The following is a 26034-nucleotide window of genomic DNA, read 5'->3' as shown; positions in this document are numbered from 1 at the left end:
TTTTACCAATCAAACTAACATTTCTGAGGTTAAAATACCCATATTCTGTTGCTTTAATCCATCTTTAATACAACAGGGAAATGGAGAGTATGATATTGCCAGTTTCTCCATGTTCCCCAAGATGTCCACTTTCATTTCTGACCATTGATCTGACCCACTTTGTGAGATGTATATATATATATATATATATATATATATATATATATATATATATATATATATATATATATATATATAGTCAAGCCAGCCATTCATGCAGCTAGTCATACACCATCGATTAAACAACTAGCAAACTAGCTCTACAGCCACATAGTTGCCAAACAATGAGGGTGGTTCTGGTGAAAGCTAATCCAGCCTGTTTTCCTTCCGTCTTAATTAGATCTGAGTGAACCACACTCACAATCTTCGACCTCGCCGGCTCCCTTCCAAGAGCTTGCCTCACCTGGATCTCCACTTACCACCTCCTCCTCGCCGCCGTCACCCAAAGTGTGCGCGGCAGGAGATGGGATGGGTGGAATGTCAGCTGAGCTCACGGTTGGCCTGACAGGGGGCGTCTGCGGGCTACCCATTGAGTGCCGGGTGTGTGGAGATCGGGCATCGGGATTCCACTACGGCGTACACGCCTGTGAGGGATGCAAAGTAAGTCATCAATCCACAGCAAGATTAAAAATTGAAACAATTCAAAATATTTCCTTCCTGAAAAGACAAACAGATCAGTTTCTCAGATAATGATAATGATGGAAGGTTGCAATAGTAAACTTCACGAGTACGTGGCCGTGTTTGTTTGGTCACGATGGCACGTGTCCCAAAACCCATTCCTTTAAAAGGTTAAAACAATGGCATCCACACCATTCATAGGTTAACGCAGACAGGATATTGAACATCACTTCTGAAGGCAACCTGCTTAATGATGCAATGCCTCCTGCTGGCATTGCAACAAGATGGCAGTTTAAGTCTGATTTTAATTCTGCCACAAATGAAACCCAAAATCATCATGAAGCTATGTTATCGGTGGGAAAACACAGCCACCCAGCAAGATGCACAGGAACGAAGGTGAGTTATCCAACCAACTGGCACTGAAACCAATCTTGCCTGCAAAGGGGGGATGGGGGCAGGTGGGCTTTTTCAACGCACAATTCAATACAATGTGATTTAAAACCCACTTGCATGGAAACTCTGAAACGTTTCATTCAAGCATATGCCACACAATCACACACAGCAGCAGTTTGGGGATGAAGTTATGAACCATACACTTAGTTTGTGTTGTACATCATCATGCAAAGTATATGATTGATGGAATGGGAAGCAGTGCCGTGCCGTTTATACGTTGGGCACGTGCAAGCAATGGCATACTGAAAAAAACAAAACAAAAAAAAACTGGCTTTCTAAACAGTCGTGCTATGGAAACAACTGGATGTCTTTGGCAAATCCATGCACACCGATTGGAACCTTATTTATTATATTTTCAGCTGGACTTCAAAAAATGTTTTTAAAGGGAAGGAACAGTTTCATCACACTTTGAAAAGGATATTGACATACACTACCAGTCAAAAGTTTTAGAACACCCCATTTTTTTACTGAAATTTAAGCAGTTCAAGTCCAGTGAATAACCTGAAATGGTACAAAGCTAAGCAGTAAACTGCCAGAGGTTAAAAAAAGGTTTAGGTTACCAAAAACTGAAAAATAATGAAAATTTCAGAGTTGTTAAAAAAGGCCCTTTTCAGGGAACGAGTAATGGGTTAGCAACTGCAGCTGTTCTGCAGCAGTGGAAGTATATTAAGCCTTGAAAGTTGATGCAAACAATTACTTCAGGTGTCCCAGCTTTTATTGATTCGTTACAAACCCTTTGGCTGTATAAAAGCAGTGTTAGAACAGAATGTGTTGCTGTACTCTCTGAAGCATTATTTGGACAATATTGCACTGCAGGAAGTAGTATATTGCGATCATAATGGTGAGAAAAAGACAATTAACAAAGGAAGACAGACAGACCATTCCTTTTAAAGTGTAGGTCTTTCCTTGAGAGAAATTGTAAAGCAAGCCAAGGTGTCAGTGAGTACAGTTTCCTACACCATAAAAAGGCACTTGGAAACTGGAGGAAACTGACAGGAAGAGGTCTGGCAGAACCAAAGCCACAACACAATCAGAAGACAAGTTTCTGAGAGTTAACAGCTTGCGTGATAGGCAGCTCACAGGACAGCAGCTTCACGCACAGCTTAACACTGGTCGAAGTAAAGAAGTCTCAGTTTCAACTGTGAAGAGAAGACTTCGAGCTGCAGGTTTAACAGGTCAAGTGGCAGTGAGAAAGCCATTCCTAAGATGGCAAAATAAGAAAAAAAGAGGCTTGCCTGGGCCATGAAGCACCGCCAGTGGACTACTGAAAACTGGAAGAAGGTCTTCTGGACCGATGAATCAAAATTTGAAATCTTCGGCTCATCACGCAGGGTTTTTGTACGTCATCGAATAGGCGAAAGGATGGTTCCTCAGTGTGTGACACCAGCTGTCAAACATGGAGGAGGAATTGCGATGATCTGGGGCTCTTTTGTTGGATCCAGAGTCGGCGACTTGCACAGTGACTGGCACCCTGAACCAAAAGGGCTACCACAGCATTTTGCAGCGCCATGCAATACCCTCTGGTCTACACCTAGTTGGTCAGGGGTTCATCCTACAGCAAGATAACGACCCAAGACATACCTCCAGGTTATGTCAGAACTACCTTAGAAGAAAAGAACAAGACGGTAGGCTTCAAATCATGGAATGGACAGCACAGTCTCCAGACTTAAACCCCATCGAGCTGGTTTGGGATGAACTGGACAGAAGGGTGAAAGCAAAGCAACCTACAAGTGCAACACATTTGTGGGAACTTCTGCAACAGTGTTGGGAAGAATATTGGGAAGAACAATATTTGATTTCCATTGTAGAAAGAATGCCACGAGTATGTCCGGCTGGTATATCTGCAAAAGGTGGCTACTTTGTTGAGTCAAAAATTTAGATTAAATTTTGTTCAACAAAACGATTCCATGATTTCTTTTTTATCTGCAATTGTTTATTTGTTCTCTGCTTTAATTTCAGAGTACATTGAAACATTAAACTGCTTAAATTTCAGTAAAAACTGGAAAAATGCGGGTGTTCTAAAACTTTTGACTGGTCGTGTAGAAGAAGGTGGATGTGTGTATTCACGGTTGGTTGGCAGGATGGCCGAGAGGTATGAGGTATACACACTCACCTCGAAGCCATCTAGCTTGGGTTTGAATCTTGACCCAGCTACAAACTGTTATCCCAGTGTTTCACAGGCAGGGTGATTCATCAATGTGTATGCCATCCCTCAGATGGACGTTGGACTAAGCATCCCGTCTGCTGGCAGTAGTGGATGTTATAGATCCCACGGTGTCCTTCGCGAAGAGTAGGCGAGCTATTACTGGCACACTGAACAAATTCCAAATACCTGCTTTAACCTATAGGGGGCACTGCATCATCAGCACAGCTGTGCCTCCTCCACCCTTCCCTCCCTATCCTAACCCACCCACTACTATCCTAACTCTCCTCTTCTTTACTCTTAATCTGTGGCCCCTTGTTCTGTCATTGTCCATTCTGACGAACAACCCGTCACCACCTTAAGCATCTCAATCAGATCTCCTCATAATTGCCTCCTTTCTAATGCATAAAGTCCTGTCTCCTTCAGCCGCCACTCATAGCTTAGTCTCGCAAGGCCTGGGGTCAATGCAGTTGCTCCATGCGGCACAGTCTCTTTGGGGATCTGAAAGTTGCACGCGGAGAAATTATTTATTTGTTCTTTAGGCTACAAGCACATGGAAGGTTGTATTGGAAGTTCTTCACACTCTGAGCTTCCTCTTTTTAATTTTTCATGATGACATTCACATTCATCCAATGATAGTGCACGATTGTGAAAAACACTGGTAACCCGTGACCAGGCTGGAGTTAGTCATTTGGAAAACAACAGTTGTGGCAGGAATGGTCTTGTCAAAATATTGAAGGAATGGCTTTAGTCCACACTTACTCTTTGGTTATAGTTAGTCATGATCATAAAAAATAGAACAACAGTTAAGGCAGACAAGTTCGAATCTCCTACAGGCTGAACAGTTTAGGTTTTGTATTCCAAGGATACGCCAGATCTTCATCCAGACCCGAACCAAAATCGTATCAGCTTGTTCTTGTCACCGAACCAACTCATCCCCATAGTTTTGTCATCATCTTCCGTAATGTTTTGAGATATCTTTATTTATATATATATATATATATATATATATATATATATATATATATATATATATATATATATATATATATATATATATATATATATATATATATATATATATTGCTTTTGGCCCCGTCTTTCAATGGTGAAGAATCACTTAAAAATTCTCGTATCTGGATCTGGATCCGGATCTTCACCAAAGTCTAATCAATTCGTCCTTGTCACACCTGTCCACCAAGTTTCGTCCAATAACTTTTTGAGATATCCTGCTCACAGACAGACAAACTGACAAACAAACGGGTGAAGACATAACCTCCGTCAATCTTCGGTGGTGAAGGTAACGATGACACGTGTTAACATTGATGGCTGGTGGTGTAGGCCGACTGATTCTGATATGTAGTTTGCCTAAGAGATATTGTAGCTAGTAGGGGCCGAGTGTTTTGGGATTGAACTTCAAGTGGTTTGTCAAGGAAGCAGAATGGAGGGTTCGCTGCATGGTTCTTTCGGACAGACAGAGTGAGAGTGTAGGATTTGTCAATGTTGAAACGTATTCCAAGTTTTTGACCAGCTACTGATTCTATCAAGATTTGCAGAGAGAGAGAGAGAAGATGCTGTTACATGTTGATATGAAGGATGAGGGATGCTAGGGCAATGTCTGCATCATGAACTACGTATGTGCTCAGATAGGATCAGAAAACAGACTTCCTGATAGCACGGCAATGACAGACCATGCAACATATTTACGCAATGACACTGAAGGTGGACGGAGGTTATGTATTCATCAGTTTGTTTGTTTGTGAGCAGGTCGTCTCAGAAACGTTGTGGACAGGGTAGATGTGTGACAAGGACGAACTGATTAGATATTAGTGATCCGGATGTGGATACGAGAATTTCAAAGTGATTATTCAGCATTGAGAGATACAAGGCCAAAAATGATATGTAGCATGATATTTCAAAAGGTTGTGGTCGGGTTATGACGAAACTTGGTGGATGAGTTGGGTCGGTGACAAGAACGAATTTATTTGATTTTGGTTAAAGTACGGATGAAAATGTAAACTGTTCAGCCTGGCGGAGGTACAGTATGTGCTCTACCAAGTGCCGTTCTAGTAATTGCTAAGATATTGATTCGGACCACCGAATCTCCATTCAAAGAATATGTGGAACGTCAGATCGAAGATCAAATATGCATAAGTTTACTATTACATCAAATGTACTGTATGATACAGCAGCAATATCACGTGTGTTTGAACCTTGACAATTTGTCAGGAAAATAAATTACTTCTGTTTAGGAGTCATGACCTCAATTCTCCTGCTGTAAGAAGCGAGATCATTGTGCAGGAGGTGATGCTGCTGCCGCCCTCATTGTTCATTGGTCGGGAACACCCGATAAACAGCAGACATTGGATTAAAAAAAAAATTCTACCGTGGGGAAAAGGTCGAGTAATCTGGAGACGCTTTGCATCCTTGTGTGCGGTGTACTCCACACACTAATGACTGGTGTCTACTTTCCACTCAAACTTAGGGATTGTCCACTCATCATGCCTCTGAAACCGATTCTTTTTAAGGAAATCTGGTATGGGATGTGATGGCATTTTCTGCCTCTTAAAAAAACCCAAAAATTCTATAAAATCGTGTTTGTGTTTGTGGAGGTTGTCACACCTGGATTTGTGACTCATTTTGTTTTTCAAAATTTGGCAAATCTCACGTCGAGAAGGATCATCAAACAAACCCACTCGTCTATTTCTTTTATCAGACACTAGAAGTCTATCTCTTTCAAAATTTTTTGGCCTCACCATCGGTCATTATGTGACCTGGGCTGAACTTGTAGCTAATCTGATGTCCATACGCAACCACACACACACACACGATATTTTCAAAATATTAACGAGAAAGAGCCATCGCAGATTGCATACCCCCACCAGGACTTGTTTTGTGTTGTTTTATCGTACGTACTGTATTTTGTCGACGTACTCGTGCTCTAATTGTACCGAACATACTTTATCGACGTACTGTATTCACATTTTCATTTCACATCTAATATATAAAGATTGTTCTCATCACTGACTGTGACTGACATTAAAGATCGGTACCTTCTGGGTGATGTAGAAAGTTGAAATTTTGCGTGCCCATGGACAACAAAGCCGATACACCTGGGGGGGGGGGGGGGAAATCACAGAATCGTTGGACAATATCCATAGATAAAAATATAACTAAATGAATAATTAAATGTAGTTGAGCGGCCAAGACAATGGGGAAGCACGGTTCGTATGCTGACACTTGTATGCTTACACATTGTGGGAGTATACCCCGCTCGGTTGAAAAACGAGAATGTGTATAAATTTTGGTCTATGTTGGCACGTTATGTGCGTACAAACAAACAAACAGACAGACAAACTGACCCAAATGCAATACCCTCTCATCTGGTGAGGGTTATAAATATTAGATTATGCAAAGGGAACTATAATATGTTCCATTCTTTTGAGCACCTTAATTGAAACACAGCAATAATGTTTGAGGTCTGATGCACTATTGTGCTCGGTTATAAGTTACTATTTCTTATAACTGTCACATAGCAAACGATTTATGGTTAAAAATTACATGATGGTTGCACATTGCATCTCTTCCACACTGGAAAAGTGGGATGGGAAAGGGCGGTGGGAAGGTTGGTTATACGAATGTAGCAATTACACGATAGTGTGATTTCTGTTTGCATCAGTAAGGGTCATATTGGTTCAGCTGTGCTATAACGAACAATGATTTTCATCCCACAATTAATTTGATAACGATGTCCCTCAGGGTTTCTTCCGACGCACAATTCGGATGAAGCTGGAGTATGAAGCGTGTGCACGTCATTGCCGTGTGCACAAGAAGAGCAGAAACAAGTGCCAGTTCTGCCGCTTCCAGAAGTGCCTCGCTGTTGGGATGTCACACGAGGGTATAACCGCGCTCTAATCGTAGTTTTGACTGCGAAGCCGAGTCGCAAACACATTTGGATGTCCACCTCAACCCCTTTATCCATACCTTATTCCTGCAGCCATTCGATTTGGCCGCATGCCACAGGCGGAGAAGCAGCGTTTGATGGCTGAGGCATGTGTTCCTGAAGTCTGCAGCTTTGTTCCGGAGTCTGCCGTGGCTGACGAGACCAATTTCAGCGACTTGCGTACACTGGCGAAGCATGTTCAAGATGCTTACTTAAGGGTCTTTCCTCTCACCAAGAGTAAGGCCTGGAGCATCTTGTCTGGCAGGGCTGAAATGAATGCGGTGAGATACAATTTTGTTTGAAATTCTCTCTGCTTACCACCTACCTCTTAGCAAGTCAGACCAATTTGTATTCTCATTTGCCAAATTGTACCATAAACCGGGGTTACTTTGGTCCTAAGGCCTTAGTTATTTTATAACTTGGTTTACGGATCCGCCGACGGTATATTTGCCGAAATGAAATATAAATATAAAACACATTTTTAGCCTTTTATATTTATACATTTTCCGCTGAAGGTGCAAAAGTTTCAAAACCCAAAATGTAAACGTCGGCATTTATTTTCAAAATATAATTTCGTGCGCACACACTGAAATGCTGAGTCACCTTTAACCAAACTGCGCAGTCGTCTACGGTCATGGCGTCTGAGCAGTGGCCAGCGTGGTTCAGATTGACTGTGGTTTCTGGGGCGAAAGTGATTGTTAAGAAGTACGTGATTGGTATAAATTTGAGTGACTGTATTGGTGATTTAATCACGTAACATCTTGACGACGAATATTCTGGCGGAACGATTGCATCAATTCAGTGCAGCAGCAGGGATGATTCGCAGGCTCCTCTCGATCGTGCCGATTTTGTTTCCGTCGAAAGTTGTACACCGCTGTTCGTATTGAAAGATTTTGGTGCCAAGTACGCCAAAGTTTCCCTGCGAGATGCTGATATTCAGCCTTCAACGGACCAGAAATCAGCCTTTGATGTTCTCATGTGGATGGCAAGACGGTACGATCAGATGCCCGCTGAAAAGTAAGCCGGTTATGGCTCTGATTGACCGTTTTGAGCGTGTTGGCTCTTCGTAGACACATTTTAAAAATCATATCCAGCACTATGCACTGGTGTGCACGCACACATCTACGACTTGGACAGTAATTTTCTCAGCATTGTTTCCATTTGTTTGATGATCCAACAGGTTTCTATAAGAAAAACATGCCAGACTATATTGTAAAAACAAGTTTTAATCCTTCTCCATTGTTCTTCACATCAAATGATACAGTGAACATGGGCGTCCTGCATTTGAATGGTCTTCCATCTTCAATGTTTTCTTGGATCCTCCTGGTCCGGGATTTATATTTATTTCCCTCCCCACCTTCCCTTGTCTTTTCCATGGAACATCCGAAAAAAAATCATAAAAATATATAATTTCTAAAAATTGAAATTATATAAATATTTCGACCTTCCGACCCTACATTTTAGCTGAAGGACTGCGTAAACCAAGTTATAAAACAACTAAGGCCTAAGGGGCAAATTTAACCCAAGGTTAAAAAAATTAAAATCCTTGGTCGATGCCAAAGTCCTTGGTCCTTAAGGTCCAGTCACACCTTGACGTTTTAGCCAGGAATGGCAACGTATAAAAATGCACGTAAAACGTTGGCGTACGCTGAAGTTTTGAGGTTTTTTTTAAAGTTTTGGTCGTATTCATAACGTGTTGGTCGTATGCATAACGTATTGGTAACGGGCACAGAACGTTTCGTTGTGTTAAAGATAACTTATACCAACGAATGCTTAGCTTGTTGTCAGCGTTCACAACCTATGCCCAACGATAGTTTAACTTAGTCATAGTGCGCTGCACGTATCGCCGACGAACTCGTGGCGTTCTCTGTTAAAAACCTGCCGCACGCAGATTTAAATCATAACCGCCTGAAAATTGGAAGTGTCAACATCGCAGTCACACCTTGACGATTTAGCCAGCGTATGCCGACCTATGAAAAATGTGTCTAAAACGCTGGGACACGTCGAATACGGTATGGGTAAGTTGTGTATACGTTAGGAGCATGATGAAAAACAATGAAGTACACTGGCATATAACGTTGTACGTCTAGTACGTCGTGAAATTTCAAGCATGCTGAAAATTTTACGACGTACTCGACATATGGCTCACAAGTTCCGCATACGCTGGCATAAGTTCTCAGCACGCTCCGCAATCGTTTACACACGTCGGCCACACGTTACTTGTAAGTTACTCATAAGTCGAAACATGTCGAGGTAATGTTTAGCATACCCGAAACTTAATTTTTAACCTATGAGTAACGTGCTTTGAACCTATTAGTAGCGTGCTTTGAACCTATGAGTAGCGTGCTTTGAACCTATGTGTAACGTATCTCAAACGCACATTGGCGAATGTAGACGTATTTGATTGACGTCTTCCGGACAACCACAGAACTTACTGAACGTGTTTCTAACTTACAGCTACCGTATAATGGTGTATTGGCAGGGTTTAGGGGAATTGGTATATACAAATGGGCTTCACAAGAGGAACCCGTCAGTGTTCCAGACTCCATGTTGAGTAGATGTCAATGTCAGTGGCAGTAGCAGTGGCAGTAGTAGTAGTAGTAGTAGTAGTTCGAGAGAATTTAGTGATGTCGATGTTCGTAGTAGCAGTAGTAGTAGTAGTAGTTGGAGAGAATTTAGTGATGTCGATGTTAGTAGTAGTAGTAGTAGTTCGAGAGAATTTAGTGATGTCGATGTTATTAGTAGTAGTAGTAATTCGAGAGAATTTAGTGATGTCGATGTTTGTCGTAGTAGTAGTAGTATCAGTAGTAGGAGTTCGAGAGAATTTAGTGATGTCGATGTTAGTACTAGTAGTAGTAGTAGTAGTAGCAGTTTGAGAGAATTTAGTGATGTCAATGTTATTAGTAGTAGTAGTTGGAGAGAATTTACTGATGTCGATGTTGGTAGTAGTAGTAGTAGTAGTAGTACTTTCAAGTAACGTGTTGCAAAGTGTGAACAACGTTCGTGTAGCGTACTTACAAAACGTTACTCATAGGTTAGAAATAAGTTTCGGGTACGCTAAACATTACCTCGACGTGTTTCGACTTATGAGTAACTCTCAAGTAACGTGTTTCAACGTGTGTCAACGATCGCATAACGTGCTTACAACTTATGGCCAGCGTAGCGGAACGTGTGAGTCATACGCCGGCATACGTCGTAAAATTTCAAGCATGAAAAAATTCGAGGAAAACCCAAAAGTTCAACGTTTAAAGCCAGCGTACAACGACGTATGGCAGTGTTTTTCAGCGTGGTCTCAATGTTATCAAAACTTACCCATAACGTATACCAGCGTTTTAGACAAATTTTCCAAAAATCGGCATAAGCTGGCTAAAACGTCAAGGTGTGACTGGGCCTTTAGAGCCACCCTGGTTTATGGACACTGAGCTCCCAATTTGCATCTCTTATCATAACATAGCATACATAGCCTCTCACCTGAAAGTAATTTCCCCTCAGCAACTATGCAAATGGCGCAATGCTCCTACACATTGATTTGAGCATCAATTGCCAATTGCCTTTGAATAATGACAAATTTGAATGGAAGAGCAGATGGAGTCGGTGTTTGTCATACAAGCGTGTGATGATTTTCCTGTTTGGCACTTTCATAACTCCTCGTGCTAGGATACCAGAGTCAAATCTTGTACACTGCATTGATTGGTCCATTGTCTTCTAAAGTCCTTGTACTTCACATAAAAATACAATGATGTTTCTTTCGATCCTTGTGCAGTATTGTATATCATAGATGGCCAAGCTCCACCATAAACCTTAAATAAATGTTAAAAAAACAACCCCCAATCCATTTAACTCCCTTGTAACAGGTTATCATCCATGATATGGAGTCTTTGGCAGTTGCGGAGGAGGTCATCCAAAAGAACTGCAGCACCTGGGCGCCAACCATCTGCAACGGACAAGTGGCAGGAGTAGTTGAAGGTCCCGTGGTCACAAATTTGATGGATGATAGGAGTGGGACATCACCGATCAACACTGAAGTGGGAGAAGCTGAGATTCGGATATTCAATGGCTGTCAGTATCGTTCGGTGGAGTCAGTGAGGGAGATCACAGAATTTGCCAAGTCCATCCCTGGATTCATGAACCTCGATCTCAATGACCAGGTCACCTTATTGAAGGTCCGTGAAAGGTTTTATTGTTGTGATGCTCATTTCAGAATGTTATTTTGTTTTCCTGACAAGGGTAGCTCACAATGAAGTAAGGTATAATGAGGTATTATACCTCAGATAGTTTTTCACACTACACGGTGGCCTAAAAGTCGCTTACATTCCTCCCCAGTAAAGTATTCTTTCTTAAACTCCTTTAATATGCAGGTTGTATTGTGCAGTACTTACAGTAATTAATCAGTCATTGTATCTGTATGCACTCCATCATTCTCCTTACACCACTGATTTCGGTGCCAAGTCTTCTTAGACATCTTGTGTAGCATTTTCAAGTCACCTGTGTGAAAGAGGCCATGACTGGAGCACGCAATTCTTCAATCATCCAATACCAGCTTGTCAACACTTTCTCTTTGATGAATTCCCACAAGGAGTTGTCTGGAGTCGTTCGATCTGGACTGCATGGTGGCCACGGTTAGAGGAGCTGGGGATCTGTGTCCAATCCATCATTGTGAGGGAATGTTTCATTGAGATAGTTCCGAACATGCAACGCAAAATGCGTGGGTGTGCCGTCTTGTTGAAACCAGACACTTTCAGCTATTCCCAAAGTAACATGTCGTGGTACTAGCCAGTTTCTTAACACGTGCTCATCAGCTATGCCGTGTACTGGTCCATCAAAAATAGGGACAAAATAAATGTCTTGCGATCTTTTTTTTGGGCCTTTTTCGACAAAAATAAGTCCTCTTTTTTTGGGCGTTTTGGGCTCAAGTATGTTTTTGTGCCCAGGGCACCCCCAAAAAATCTTAATCTACCTCTGCATTAGACCTCACCCATTATAAAGGGACAAGTGGGCCCGTTGCTTTGACGGACCAAAATTTCATTGGTCTTCACAGCTTTGTTGCACACCCGCCTGCTTTCCTGATTGAGCATTAGCTTGCTTTCACCAAGCCCAGGTGTGCTTGGGGCCAGCGTGGGGATTATATGTTTGTTATTATTATTATTATTGCCTTATGATGCTACTATTCTTATTATTGATGTAAATATTATTAGTATTAATTGATTTTATTTGTTACAATGTTATCATTGTTTTTGTTATTTATTTTTACAATTAGAATGCCATGCCATGGTAGAAGGATCCATTAAGCTGCTTTATGTATCTTAACATGGTGTGCATTTAAAACATGGGAATTCCAATGGATCTTTTTTTGTAGTTAATAAGCCTAATCAACTCAGGATGGCATGACAATCATTTTGATGTGTGACATTCCACATCAGAACGCTCTAGTTAGTCTTGTACAACTCCACACAAAACATGCCACACAAAACATGCCACACACACACACACACACACACACACACACACACACACACACACACACACACACACACACACACACACACACACACACACACACACACACACACACACACACCTCATCCGTTTGAGTCTTAAAGGGTCTACAACTCTACAGGGTCTTAGGGGTCTTGTGTGTCCTCTGGGTCTTTTGGGTCCTTTTGGGTCATCTGGGCCTTTTGGTTCTCCGGGATCTTCTGGGTCCTCGAGATCTTTTGGATCCTCAGTGTTTTTTGCCTCGTGGACTTTTGGGTCCTCGGGGTTGAAGGGGTATTTTGGGTCCTCAGGGTCTTTTGGGTCCTCGGGGTCTTATGGATGTTTGGGTCTTTTGGGTCCTTGGGATTTTAAGGGTCTTTGATATCCTCAAGCTTTTGGATAATCAGGGCATTTTGGGTCTTCCGGATCTTTTGGGTGTCTTAATGGGTCTTCAAAGGTCGAAAGGGTCTCAGCAGTCTAACTCTAAAAGGTCAAAAGGTACATTCCAACCATGCGTAATTAATGAATAGAGGGACGTAATTAATAGACACAAAAAGTATGACACACACACACACACACACACACACACACACACACACACACACACACACACACACACACACACACACACACACACACACACACACACACACACACACACACACACCTCATCCATTTATACTAGAAGAGGATAAGAAAGAAAAGATGATTAACTTGAACTTTTCCCGCCACTGGGGACGGTTCCTTTTGTTCTTTAAAAAAAAAAAATTTAAACATGGAGATTTTTTTTTTCAACTTTTCCTTTTTTGAAATACTTTTGCTGGTGTTTTGTCCTTTTTAAAGTTATCATCTTTAAAAAACGACACAAATTAAAGTTATCATTATTATAACTTTTTTAGAGAAATTGCAAAAAGGGCTCTTTTCATCGAGATCATTTTTGTGCTTTTTTTATATTTTCTTTTTACAAATCCAGAACCTTTGCACATATCCTGAACATTGAACCACCAATGCAGTTGTCTTACCTAATGTTATCTCCGACTCTGTCTCAGTACGGTGTGTACGAGGTGATTTTCGCAATGCTGGCGTCTCAGATGAATAAAGACGGCTTCTTGGTGGCGTATGGAGCAGCCTTTATCACGAGGGAGTTCCTTCGTGGCCTACGGCGACCTTTTTGCACCATCTTGGAGCCCAAGTTTGAATTTGCTATTCGTTTCAATGCACTGGCACTTGATGATGCAGACATTGCTCTCTACATCGCGGCCATCATCCTTTGTGGAGGTCTCGTCTCTTGGTTAAATCACTTGAATTTTTGCGCTCATTTTGATCCAGCATTCACCCACGGACTCGCTTTGCTTGTTTACTTTATTCACAATGTTTACTTTTGCCTGCTTCATGGCCCCTAGATCGTCCTGGCCTGGTTCAGGTGGGTCCGGTGGAGCACATACAGGAGCGGGTGCTGCAGGCCATGGACAAGCACCTCCGTGGGAACCACCCTGACAGACCATTCCTATTCCCTACTCTGCTGCAGAAGCTGTCAGACCTGCGTCAACTGGTCACCGAGCATGCGCAAATAGTGAACACAATCCGTAAGGCAGAGGCCCACACCAACCTGCCGCCTCTGCTGCAGGAGATCTTCAGGGACATGTACTGAAGCAGCTTCTAGACAATTGTAAGGAAAAACGAAGCTACACGAGCTTTACTGCATTGGAGAACCGCACGAAGATTCATGACATGCTGCGGTGCTCGATACTGATGCAAAAAGCACAAGTATGCATAGTGGATTTTGCGCAGCTTGTGCTGCCCAAAGGCGAAGATGTGGACAGCACTGAAATGAGGTTTATTTTTTACACGAGTCACTTTATAACAGAGTTTATATGCAGGGTGAAGTGCGCGTTGCGACACAAATGGCATCTTGCCAGTGGCCGGCTGCTTACGAACAGTTTGTCCTTACGTAATAAGAAACTTTTATTTCCTCTAAAGTTTAGGCCCAGCCATAACAACACTAAGTACAGAGAGCGGAGCCTTAAACAATCCGATTTGCTGCTTTCAACTTAAATTGACTGCGTCGATATTATCAGACTTGCTCGTTGGCAACAAATAAAATCCACTCGTAGAGACTTTAAGTTATAATCCCTTGCCTTTTCACAACGTGCAATAGTGACAGATATTTTGTCTCGCTCTATGGCAACTGTGTATTTCAACCTTCTTAGCTAACAATGAGATTTTAATGAGTCGGAAAGGGGGTGGGAGGAAGGAGATACTATAAATTAGCCACAAGGTGTGAAATTTTCAAATAACTAAACATTGTGCTTGTAGTCCGATACAAGTTCGACATGTAGCACATTGGAGAAATAAATTAAATAGTATGCATCGACATCTGTGCTGGAGAAAGAATGAAACGACCTGCCCTTGCTTTCACATTGCTCCGTTTCACAACCTCGTCATTATGAGGTTTAACCACGTGGCCGAGCATTCAATATCCACATCGACCAGACAAAGGTAAAATGCAAGTCACTACTCTGCATAGCTACCTCTTCTTCCAAAAAAATAAAATGTTGTAAAAGTACTACAGTGGACTCTTCATAATTTAAAAACACCTGCCTATTTGAATTCAACAATTTGAAAAGGGCCCTTTGGACCATCTTTGTGGAATACAATACTGTATACTAGATTTCCATCTGTTCACAATTTATTTCGGTCTCTTCTCTGCTTCATTCAATTTTAAAGACTGTTTCGAGCATCGCCAATTCGAGTGCAGACATTTTTGTGCCCAAAGAAGTTATCATCCGACGGTTTGAATCGGCATGGCAAAATAAGAAGCAACAGTCCTGAATATACCCTCGGTGCCTCAAACACATCACTGTACTGCATTTCAATGCACATCCGGTGCCATAGTCAATTTCACTTCCACATTGTTGATAAATGATTGAGCGTTAAGTACATGTGCATGTTACTCGGCGATTATGAATAGGCAGACCCTTACGATGTAAGGTTATGTTCAGGGTTAAAGTTACTCTTGGCATGAGTGTGAAACATTCGTTCATCATACGAATCTGCCTGCTTCCTGCTCCGTCTGTTCATCATGCAAGTTCGCTGTGTTCCGTAATTGTTCTTCATTTCCAAATTCGCTGCGAGAAACAAAGTATTCTCAGTGCAGTTCCTGGCCACCTGTCTGTGCAGGTCTGCTTGTGCGGGGTCTTCACCCACAAGGATTTGGACATTTAACCTCTGTTTTTTTTATCATCTTTGGAATTTTTTTTTTTGAATTACCAAGAGTCCAATGTGTTGTATAATCGTATTTATTAACAAGGTGATGTATTGTTATTGTATTTAAAGGGAGGAATTAGCTTGCATCCGAAAATTCAACTCTGTATTCCCCTTTAATGACCTGACCTTAAGCATGAAATGGAGGCCCGAGGTGGTTAATTCTCCCGTCCACTGGTTGGGTTATCAGACATCAATGAATGTAGACCTGCTTCAACATAAAAAAAAAAAAAAATCGAAAATGTATTATTTTTCTACATTACTCATGACTGCCAGGAAATAGAAAAGCTTCCCCTCTTTATGATTCCTCCATTTCTACACGTCCCATTCTCGAGGATCATGTCCTCTTTCCAATATCAATATCTGCACGTCCTATTCTCAAGGATCACACCCCCATTTCCAATCTTCATATCGACACATCCTGTTCAAGGATCACTTCCCATTTCCAATTTCCTGTAGTCAATGCAGAGGTGTTCAGGTGACTGCACAATGTCCAAAGTCTCTTCATACTTCTCTCTCATATTGATTTTTTGGGGATGAGAATCGACGAGGAAAGTTCTACCTATGCACAAAAGATTGTTCTTTGTAAATAACCATTGAGCCTTAATCCTAAATGTACGTTTGAATTATGTAAAATGTCCAACAGCCTTCCAGCACAACCCAGCTACAGTTTGCCATTTTCTGATGTTTCTGGGGAGAAAAAAAGAAAGAAAACACTTGAAGCTTTGTGTCACAGTCTGTCTGTTTTTTTGTCTCTGGCTTCAAAGAAATCCTGGAATTATATTTGCTTTTGCACAGAGCACTTGTCTGCCATTTTCCATAAAATTAATGTCGAAAAAGGTGCTGTGATTTCTGAGAATTGGCAGGATGTCCAGCATGATGGGACATGTAACAGCCAGCCAATGCTCATACATGTGAATTGGAAATGTGTGTGAAATACTGATCTTTATCATTTGTGTACTGTAGGGTGGCTTGTTACAGACAGCAACTGTTTGATTGGAAAATGGGAAGGGGGCAGGTATGGGAGGGGAGTGGGGAAGGGGTTAATACAAGGAGAGCAGGAAGAATCTGTTTGTGAAAATGACAGATGAAATAAAAGAATGGAACTGCTCAAATACATAGTTTTGTATTGGTTTGATAACTGCAGAGGAAGATATGAGTAAAGTGCAAGGGATAAACCTGAACGGTACTCAGAGCACATTCTCACCTCGTGCACTCATTCTGAACAAAAATACCATCGTTAACTGAACATGCTACTATTATAGCCCACATACCCATATCTTCCATGCACTCTATTATGCCATGTACATTGCGATTATCCGTAGCTTTATTATTAGGATATCTAACAACCACTTGTTGTGTATATGAAGGCTAAATTGCATCAATGAAGATGGGAATGAAAACAAAATTTAAACTATATTCCCCATGGCTAAGCGATCATATATATATGTATGAAGTTACGCATCGATCTGTGAAGTGGATCTGGAGAAGAAAATTTTAAAAGTTTTTATTTTCAATCCAATATGGGAGCCAGACCACATGACTGATCACATCATAAATTTAATTATCCTCTCACATCGGGTTGTACATAAGATTTATGAAGTTTCAGATTTTTTGGATAAGGATTTCAATTCAATTATGGCTGGAATCACACTTCACCGATGATGTCATCATTATCACCAGGTATATACCGCATGGGGAGTTGACATATGGCAAGTTTCAATTTGTTTCGTTGATGGGTTTTGGAGATGTCGTCCAAATTTTTTCCTTTAATCCAATATGGCTGCTATACCATGAGACCTATGATGTCGGAGTTATTAATAAAATGATTTCCATGGGGAGTCCCTCCGATGTTTAAAGTTTCGCTTTGATCGGACAAGCAGTTGCAGCGAAAAAATATGTAGCAACCTCATTAATGAGCAAGTACATGGATACATCCTGGCATCAAATAAGAGAATGTCCAAAGAGACAAAAAAGGTGACACATTTACTTTACATGGATGATTTTTGACATTTTCACAACTCTTTGCACCACATTGGAAAAACAAAAATGGGAAAAACTCAAATTAGTGAAACAGTACTCTGACGACATTCAAATGGAATTTAGCCGAGATAAGTGTGACAAGTACACATTTGAACAAGGCAGACCAACAAAAACGGACAACATAAAAATCGACACGAATACCACAATGAAGCATCACACAAACACCTGGGAGCGGAAGAGGGCCACCAAATATGTCAAAAACAAATGCGCAAAACAATTACCAAAGGCTACCTGTGTAGAACAAGGCTGATCCAGAAAAATGTACCTTTCTCCAAGGAACAAAATCAAAGCCATAAACCAACTTCGCCACCTCTCTCTTCACCACCACTCCTTGCACTCCTGTTGACTTTCTTCCTCTCTCTCTGGCTATCCCAATTCTTTTTCGCAAACCTCTTCTTCCTTATACTTTCCTGACTTCATTGTTCCACCACCAAGTCTCCTTGTCTTCCTTCCTCTGTCCAGATGTCACACCAAGTACCTACCAAGCTATCTCCCTCACCACTTCTGCAGTAGTTGCCCAGTCGTCCCACACCTTTTTTACCAACATCCAACACCTATCTCACCTCCTCCCTGAATTTCATACAACAGTCTTCCTCTTTCAGCTTCCACCATCTGGTCCTTGGTTCAGCCCTCACCCTCTTCCTCAACCTCACCACCAGAATCATCCTACAAACCACCATCCGATGCTGTCTTGTTACACTCTCCCCTGCCACCACATTATAGTCTCTAATCTCTTTCAGGTTGCATCTCCTCCTTAAGACGTAGTCCACTTGTGTGCACCTTCCTCCACTCTTGTACATCACCCTGTGCTCCTCCTTAAAATCCGTATTTACCACCGCCATTTCCATTCTTTTTGCAAAATCCACCACCATCTGCCCTTCCACATTCCTCTCGTTGACACCGTACCAACCCATCACCTCCATCATCTCTATTCCTTTCCCCAATATGCCCATTGAAATCTGCTCCAATCACCACTCTTTCTTCCTTGGATACACTCTCCACCACTTCATCTAACTCACTCCAGAATTCTTCTTTCTCCTCCATCTCACACCCCACTTGCGGGGCATATGCACTGATGATTTTCATCATCACCCCTTCAATTTCCAACTTCACACTCATCACTCGGTCCCACACTCTCCTCACCTATAATACCCTCTTAACATAATCCTCCTTCAGGATTACCCCTACATCATTTCTCCTCCCATCCACAGCATGGTAGAACAGTTTGAAACCACCTCCGATGCTCCTAGCCTTACACCCCATCCACTTGGTCTCTTGTACACACAGTATGTCCACCTTTCTCCTCTCCATCATATCAGCCAACTCTCACCATTCGCCAGTCATAGTACCAACATTCAAAGTTCCAACTCTCACCTCCACACTTCTACCCTTCCTCCTCTCTCACTGCGTCTGGACACGACTTCCCCCTCTCCTCCTCCTTCGCCCAGCAGTAACACAGTTTCCATCGGTACCTTACTGGCCAACAGTACTGGTGGCGGTCGTTGGTAACCCGGGCATCGACAACCGATCCGGGATGGAAATCCAGTTTATGATCTGCATATTGATTTGGCACAACCCTCCCCATTTATCCGGGCTTGGGACTGGCGTTGAGAGTGCACGAACTTGTGCAACCAGTGGCTGGTTGAAAACACCTCACTTCCACGTTATTAAAAACACCGCACTGCCACGTTATTTAAAACACCTCCACCCCACATTAAAAACACCTCACTGCATGTGAAAAAAACCTCACTGCCACGTTATTAAAAACACCTCACTGCATGTGAAAAAACACCTCACTGCCACGTTATTAAAAACACCTCTCCACCACGTGATTAAAAACACCCCACTGCCACACAATGAAAAACACCTCACTGCCACATTATTAAAAATACCTCGCTGCCTCGTTATTAAAAACACCTCACTTCCACGTTATTAAAAACACCCCGCTGCCACGCGATTAAAAACACCTCGCTTCCACATGATTAAAAACACCTCATTTCCACGTTATTAAAAACACCACATGGCCACGTCATAAAAACAGCCCAATGCCACATTATTAAAAACACCTCACTGCCATATTATTAAAAATATCTCACTTCCACATTATTAAAAACACCTCGCTGCCTCGTTATTAAAAACACCTCACTTCCACATTATTAAAAATACCTCGCTGCCTCGTTATTAAAAACACCTCACTTCCACGTTATTAAAAACACCCCACTGCCACGCGATTAAAAACACCTCGCTTCCACATGATTAAAAACACCTCATTTCCACGTTATTAAAAACACCACATGGCCACGTCATAAAAACAGCCCAATGCCACATTATTAAAAACACCTCACTGCCATATTATTAAAAATATCTCACTTCTACATTATTAAAAACACGTCTCCACAACATTATTAAAAACACATCTCCACCATGTTATTAAAAACACCTCTCCACCACGTTATTAAAAACACCTCTCCACCACGTTATTAAAAACACCACATGGCCACGTCATAAAAACAGCCCAATGCCACATTATTAAAAACACCTCACTGCCATATTATTAAAAATATCTCACTTCCACATTATTAAAAACACCTCTCCACAACGTTATTAAAAACACATCTCCACCACGTTATGAAAAACACCTCTCCACCACGTTATTAAAAACACCTCTCCACCACGTTATTAAAAACACCTCTCCACCACGTTATTAAAAACACCTCTCCACCACGTTATTAAAAACACCTCGCTGCCACATTATTAAAAACACCTCACTGCCACATTATTAAAAATATCTCACCTCCACGTTATTAAAAACACCTCTCTACCACGTTATTAAAAACACCACTCCTCCACATGATTAAAAACACCTTGCTGCCACATTATTAACAACACCTCACTTCCACATTATTAAAAACACCTCGCTGCCTCGTTATTAAAAACACCTCACTTCCACATTATTAAAAATACCTCGCTGCCTCGTTATTAAAAACACCTCACTTCCACGTTATTAAAAACACCCCACTGCCACGCGATTAAAAACACCTCGCTTCCACATGATTAAAAACACCTCATTTCCACGTTATTAAAAACACCACATGGCCACGTCATAAAAACAGCCCAATGCCACATTATTAAAAACACCTCACTGCCATATTATTAAAAATATCTCACTTCTACATTATTAAAAACACGTCTCCACAACGTTATTAAAAACACATCTCCACCATGTTATTAAAAACACCTCTCCACCACGTTATTAAAAACACCTCTCCACCACGTTATTAAAAACACCACATGGCCACGTCATAAAAACAGCCCAATGCCACATTATTAAAAACACCTCACTGCCATATTATTAAAAATATCTCACTTCCACATTATTAAAAACACCTCTCCACAACGTTATTAAAAACACATCTCCACCACGTTATGAAAAACACCTCTCCACCACGTTATTAAAAACACCTCTCCACCACGTTATTAAAAACACCTCTCCACCACGTTATTAAAAACACCTCTCCACCACGTTATTAAAAACACCTCTCCACCACGTTATTAAAAACACCTCTCCACCACGTTATTAAAAACACCTCTCCACCACGTTATTAAAAACACCTTGCTGCCACATTATTAAAAACACCTCACTGCCACATTATTAAAAATATCTCACTTCCACGTTATTAAAAACACCTCTCCACCACGTTATTAAAAACACCACTCCTCCACATGATTAAAAACACCTTCCTGCCACATTATTAACAACACCTCACTTCCACATTATTAAAAACACCTCACTGCCACATTATTAAAAACACCTCACTTCCACGTTATTAAAAACACCTCACTTCCACGTTATTAAAAACACCTCACTTCCACGTTACTAAAAAAAACCTCACTTCCATGTTGTCAAACACACCTCTCCACCACATTATTTAAAACACCTCTACGCCACTTCATTAAAAACACCTCTACGCCACTTCATTAAAAACACCTCACTTCCACGTTATTAAAAACACCTCACTTCCACGTTATTAAAAACACCTCACTTCCACGTTATGAAAAACACCTCACTTCCACGTGATTAAAAACACCTCACTTCCACGTGATTAAAAACACCTCACTTCCACGCTAGTAAAAACACCTCACTTCCATGTTAAAAACACCTCTCCACCACATTATTTAAAACACCTCTCCGCCAAGTCATGAAAAACACCTCACTTCCACGTTATTAAAAACACCTCACTTCCACATGATTAAAAACACCTCCCTGCCACGTTATTAAAAACACCTCTCCACCACGTTATTAAAAAAGCCCTCCCCGCAACGTCATTAAAAACACCTCACTGCAACATTATTGAAAACACCGCACCTCCACATTATTAAAAAACCTCACTGCCACATTATGAACAACACCTCGGTACCACATGATTAAAACACCTCGCTGCCACATGATGAAAAACACCTCATTTCCACATGATGAAAACACCTCACTTCCAAGTTGTTAAAAACACCTCACTTCCACATTATTAAACTCACTTCCACATTGCCTCTCCACTACGTTATAAAAACACCTCTCTTCCACATTATTAAAAACACCTCAGCTCTCCTCCACGTCATTAAAAACACCTCACTTCCACGTTATTAAAAACACCTCACTTCCACATTATTAACAACACCTCACTTCCACGTTATTGAAAACACCTCACTTCCACGTCATTAAAAACACCTCACTGCCACGTTGTGAAAAACACCACTTCCACATTATTAAAAACATCTCCACCACGTTATTAAAAACACCTCTCCAGCACGTTATTCAAAACACCTTCCAACACGTTATTAAAAACACGTCCCGCCACGTTATAAAAACACCACTCCAGCACGTTATTAAAAACACCTCTCCACCACGTTATTGAAAACACCACTCCAGCATGTTATTAAAAAAACCTCTCCAGCACGTTATTAAAAACACCTCTCCACGACGTTATTAAAAACAACTCACAGCCACATTATTAAAAACACCACTTCCACGTTTTTAAAAACACCTCACTTCCACGTTATAAACAAAACCTCACTGCCACATTATGAAAAATACTTCACGTCCAAGTTATTAAAAACAACTCACTGCCACGATATTAAAAACACATCACTGCCACATGATTAAAAACACTTTTCCTCCGCGTCATTAAAAAGACCTCTTCCACATTATTAAAAACACCTCACTGCAACATTATTAACAACACCTCACTTCCACGATATTAAAAACACCTCACTTCCACATTATTAAAAACACCTCACTTCCACGTTATTAAAAACACCTCACTTTCACGTTGTTAAAAACACCTCACTGACACGTAATTAAAAATACCTCTCCACCACTTTATTCAAAACACATCACTGCCACGTTACTATAAACACCTCGCTGCCACATTATTAAAAACACCTCACATAAAAACACAAAAACATCTCTACCACATTCTTAAAAACAACTCACTGGCACGCTATTAAAATCAACTCACTGCGACGCAATTAAAAACCACCTCACCACCACCTTATTAAAAACAACTCACTGCGACATTATTAAAAACAACTCACTCCCACGCTATTAAAAACACCTCACTTCCACGTTATTAAAAACACCTCACTTCCACGTTATTAAAAACACCTCACTTCCACGTTATTAAAAACACCTCTCTGCCACGTTATTAAAAACACCTCTGAACATTATTAAAAAGTCCTCACTGCCACGTTATTGAAAACACCTCATTTCCACGTTATGAAAAACACCTCACTTCCATGTTGTTAAAAACAACTCTCCACCACATTATTTAAAACACCTCTCCGCCATGTCATTTAAAACACCTCTCCGCCACATCATTAAAAACACCTCACTTCCACATTATTAAAAACACCTCACTTCCACGTAATTAAAAACACCTCACCGCCACGTAATTAAAAACACCTCACCACCACGTAATTAAAAACACCTCACCGCCACGTAATTAAAAACACCTCACTGCCACGTTATTAAAAACACCTCCACACCACGTTATTAAAAACACCTCTCCACCACGTTATTAAAAACACCTCTCCACCACGTTATTAAAAACAACTCACTGCCACATTATTAAAAACACCACTTCCATGTTATTAAAAACACCTCACTTCCACGTTATTAACAAAACCTCACTGCAACATCATAAAAAAAACACCTCACATCCAAGTTATTAAAAACAACTCACTGCCACACTATTAAAAACACATTGCTGCCACATGATTAAAAACACTTTTCCTCCGCGTCATTAAAAAGACCTCTTCCACATTATTAAAAACACCTCACTGCAACATTATTAACAACACCTCACTTCCACGTTATTAAAAACATCTCACGACCACATTAGCAACACCTCACTTCCACGTTATTAAAAACCCTCTCTGCTACGTTATAAAAAACACCTCTGAACATTATTAAAAAACACTTCTGAACATTATGAAAAACTCCTCACTGCCACGTTCTTGAAAACACCTCACTTCCACGTTATTAAAAACACCTCACTGCTGCGTTATTAAAAAACCTCTCTGCTACGTTATAAAAAACACCTCTGCCACTATTAAAAAACACCTTTTAACATTATGAAAAACTCCTCACTGCCACGTTCTTGAAAACACCTCATTTCCACGTTATTAAAAACACCTCACTTCCACGTTACTAAAAACACCTCACTTCCACGTTATTAAAAACACCTCTCCACCACGTTATTAAAAACACTAATCCACCACGTTATTAAAAACACCTCAGTTCCACGTTAATAAAAACACTCATCCACCACGTTATTAAAAACAACTCTTCAAGTTATTAAAACACCTCACTTCCAGGTTATTATAAACACCTCACTGCCCCATGATTAAAAATATACCATCAGAGATGGGGAATCCCCTGCCATTGAAAAATAATTGAAATCAGATAAGCGGTTCTCCATTTCTAACAAAAAACATTTTTTTCAAGATGGCCGCCCGTCGGCCATCTTGGATCCGGCCACGCCCAAAATCAATAGGGCTCTTCCTTTTCAGGTGGTTCATGTGTGACTCAAATTTCAAATCGATATGGCGAAAAAACCTTTTTCAAGATGGCTGCCCCAGTTGGCCATCTTGGATCCGGCCACGCCCAAAATCAACCGCCATTGAAAAATAATTGAAATCAGATAAACGGTTTTCCATTTATTACAAAAAAACATTTTTTTCAAGATGGCCGCCCCAGTCGGCCATCTTGGATCAGGCCAAGCCCAAAATCAATAGGGCTCTTCCTTTTCAGGTGGTACATGTGTGACTCAAATTTCAAATCGGTTTGGTGAAAAAAACATCTTTTTCAAGATGGCTGCCCCAGTCGGCCATCTTGGATCCGGCCACGCCCAAAATCAATAAGGTTCTTCCTTTTCAGGTGCTACATATGCGACCCAAATTTCAAATCGATATGGCGAACCGTTTATGAGTTATCACACTCACAGCTATAAATATTGACGCCCGGACGGACGGACGGACGGACGGACAACCTGGGTGACAACAATATCTCCCTTCCGATACGCGGCGGGGGATAAAAACACCTCACTGCCACGTTATTGAAAACACCTCACGTCCACATTATTTAAAACAACTCACGTCCACATTATTTAAAACAACTCACGTCCACATTATTTAAAACAACTCACGTCCACATTATTTAAAACCCTCACTGCCACGTTAATAAAAACACCTCACGTCCACATTATTTAAAACACCTCTCACCACGTTATTTAAAACACCTCACTGGCACGTTACTATAAACACCTCGCTGCCACATTATTAAAAAGACTTCTCTGCCACATTATTAAAAACAAGTCACTGCCACGCTATTAAAATTAACTCACTGCCACGATGTTAAAAAACACCTCTGCCACATTATTAAAAACAACTCACTGCCACACTATTAAAACAAACTCACTGCCACGCTGTTAAAAAACACATCACTGCCACATTATTAAAAACAATATCCCCCTTCCGTCACGCAGCGGGGGATAACAACTCA

At 41.0% G+C, this 26034-nt stretch overlaps 1 protein-coding gene across 6 annotated transcripts in view; it reads left to right on the top strand.

Annotated features, from left to right (window-relative positions):
• Window positions 1–15855, top strand: part of LOC147008749 (peroxisome proliferator-activated receptor delta-like) — a 93612-nt gene extending 77757 nt beyond the window's left edge. For 3 of the 6 annotated variants that reach the window (XM_085863597.1, XM_085863598.1, XM_085863599.1), the window contains exons 3-8: window positions 380–639; window positions 7013–7151; window positions 7251–7477; window positions 11051–11359; window positions 13721–13949; window positions 14075–15855. In XM_085863597.1, coding sequence (XP_085719723.1) covers window positions 380–639; window positions 7013–7151; window positions 7251–7477; window positions 11051–11359; window positions 13721–13949; window positions 14075–14322 — 1412 coding nt within the window. In that variant the 3' untranslated portion in view covers window positions 14323–15855. The remainder of the gene's footprint in view (window positions 1–379; window positions 640–7012; window positions 7152–7250; window positions 7478–11050; window positions 11360–13720; window positions 13950–14074) is intronic. The other 3 variants (XM_085863601.1, XM_085863602.1, XM_085863603.1) reach the window with 2 other exon arrangements.
• Window positions 15856–26034: the final 10179 nt, after the last annotated feature.

Source organism: Eptatretus burgeri, chromosome 18 (assembly GCF_056783735.1).
Source record: "Eptatretus burgeri isolate ZD-2024b chromosome 18, Ebu_testis_v1, whole genome shotgun sequence".
NCBI lineage: Eukaryota > Metazoa > Chordata > Myxini > Myxiniformes > Myxinidae > Eptatretus > Eptatretus burgeri.
Note: the sequence above shows the minus strand (reverse complement) of the source record. Positions and strands in the feature narration are given on the sequence as shown.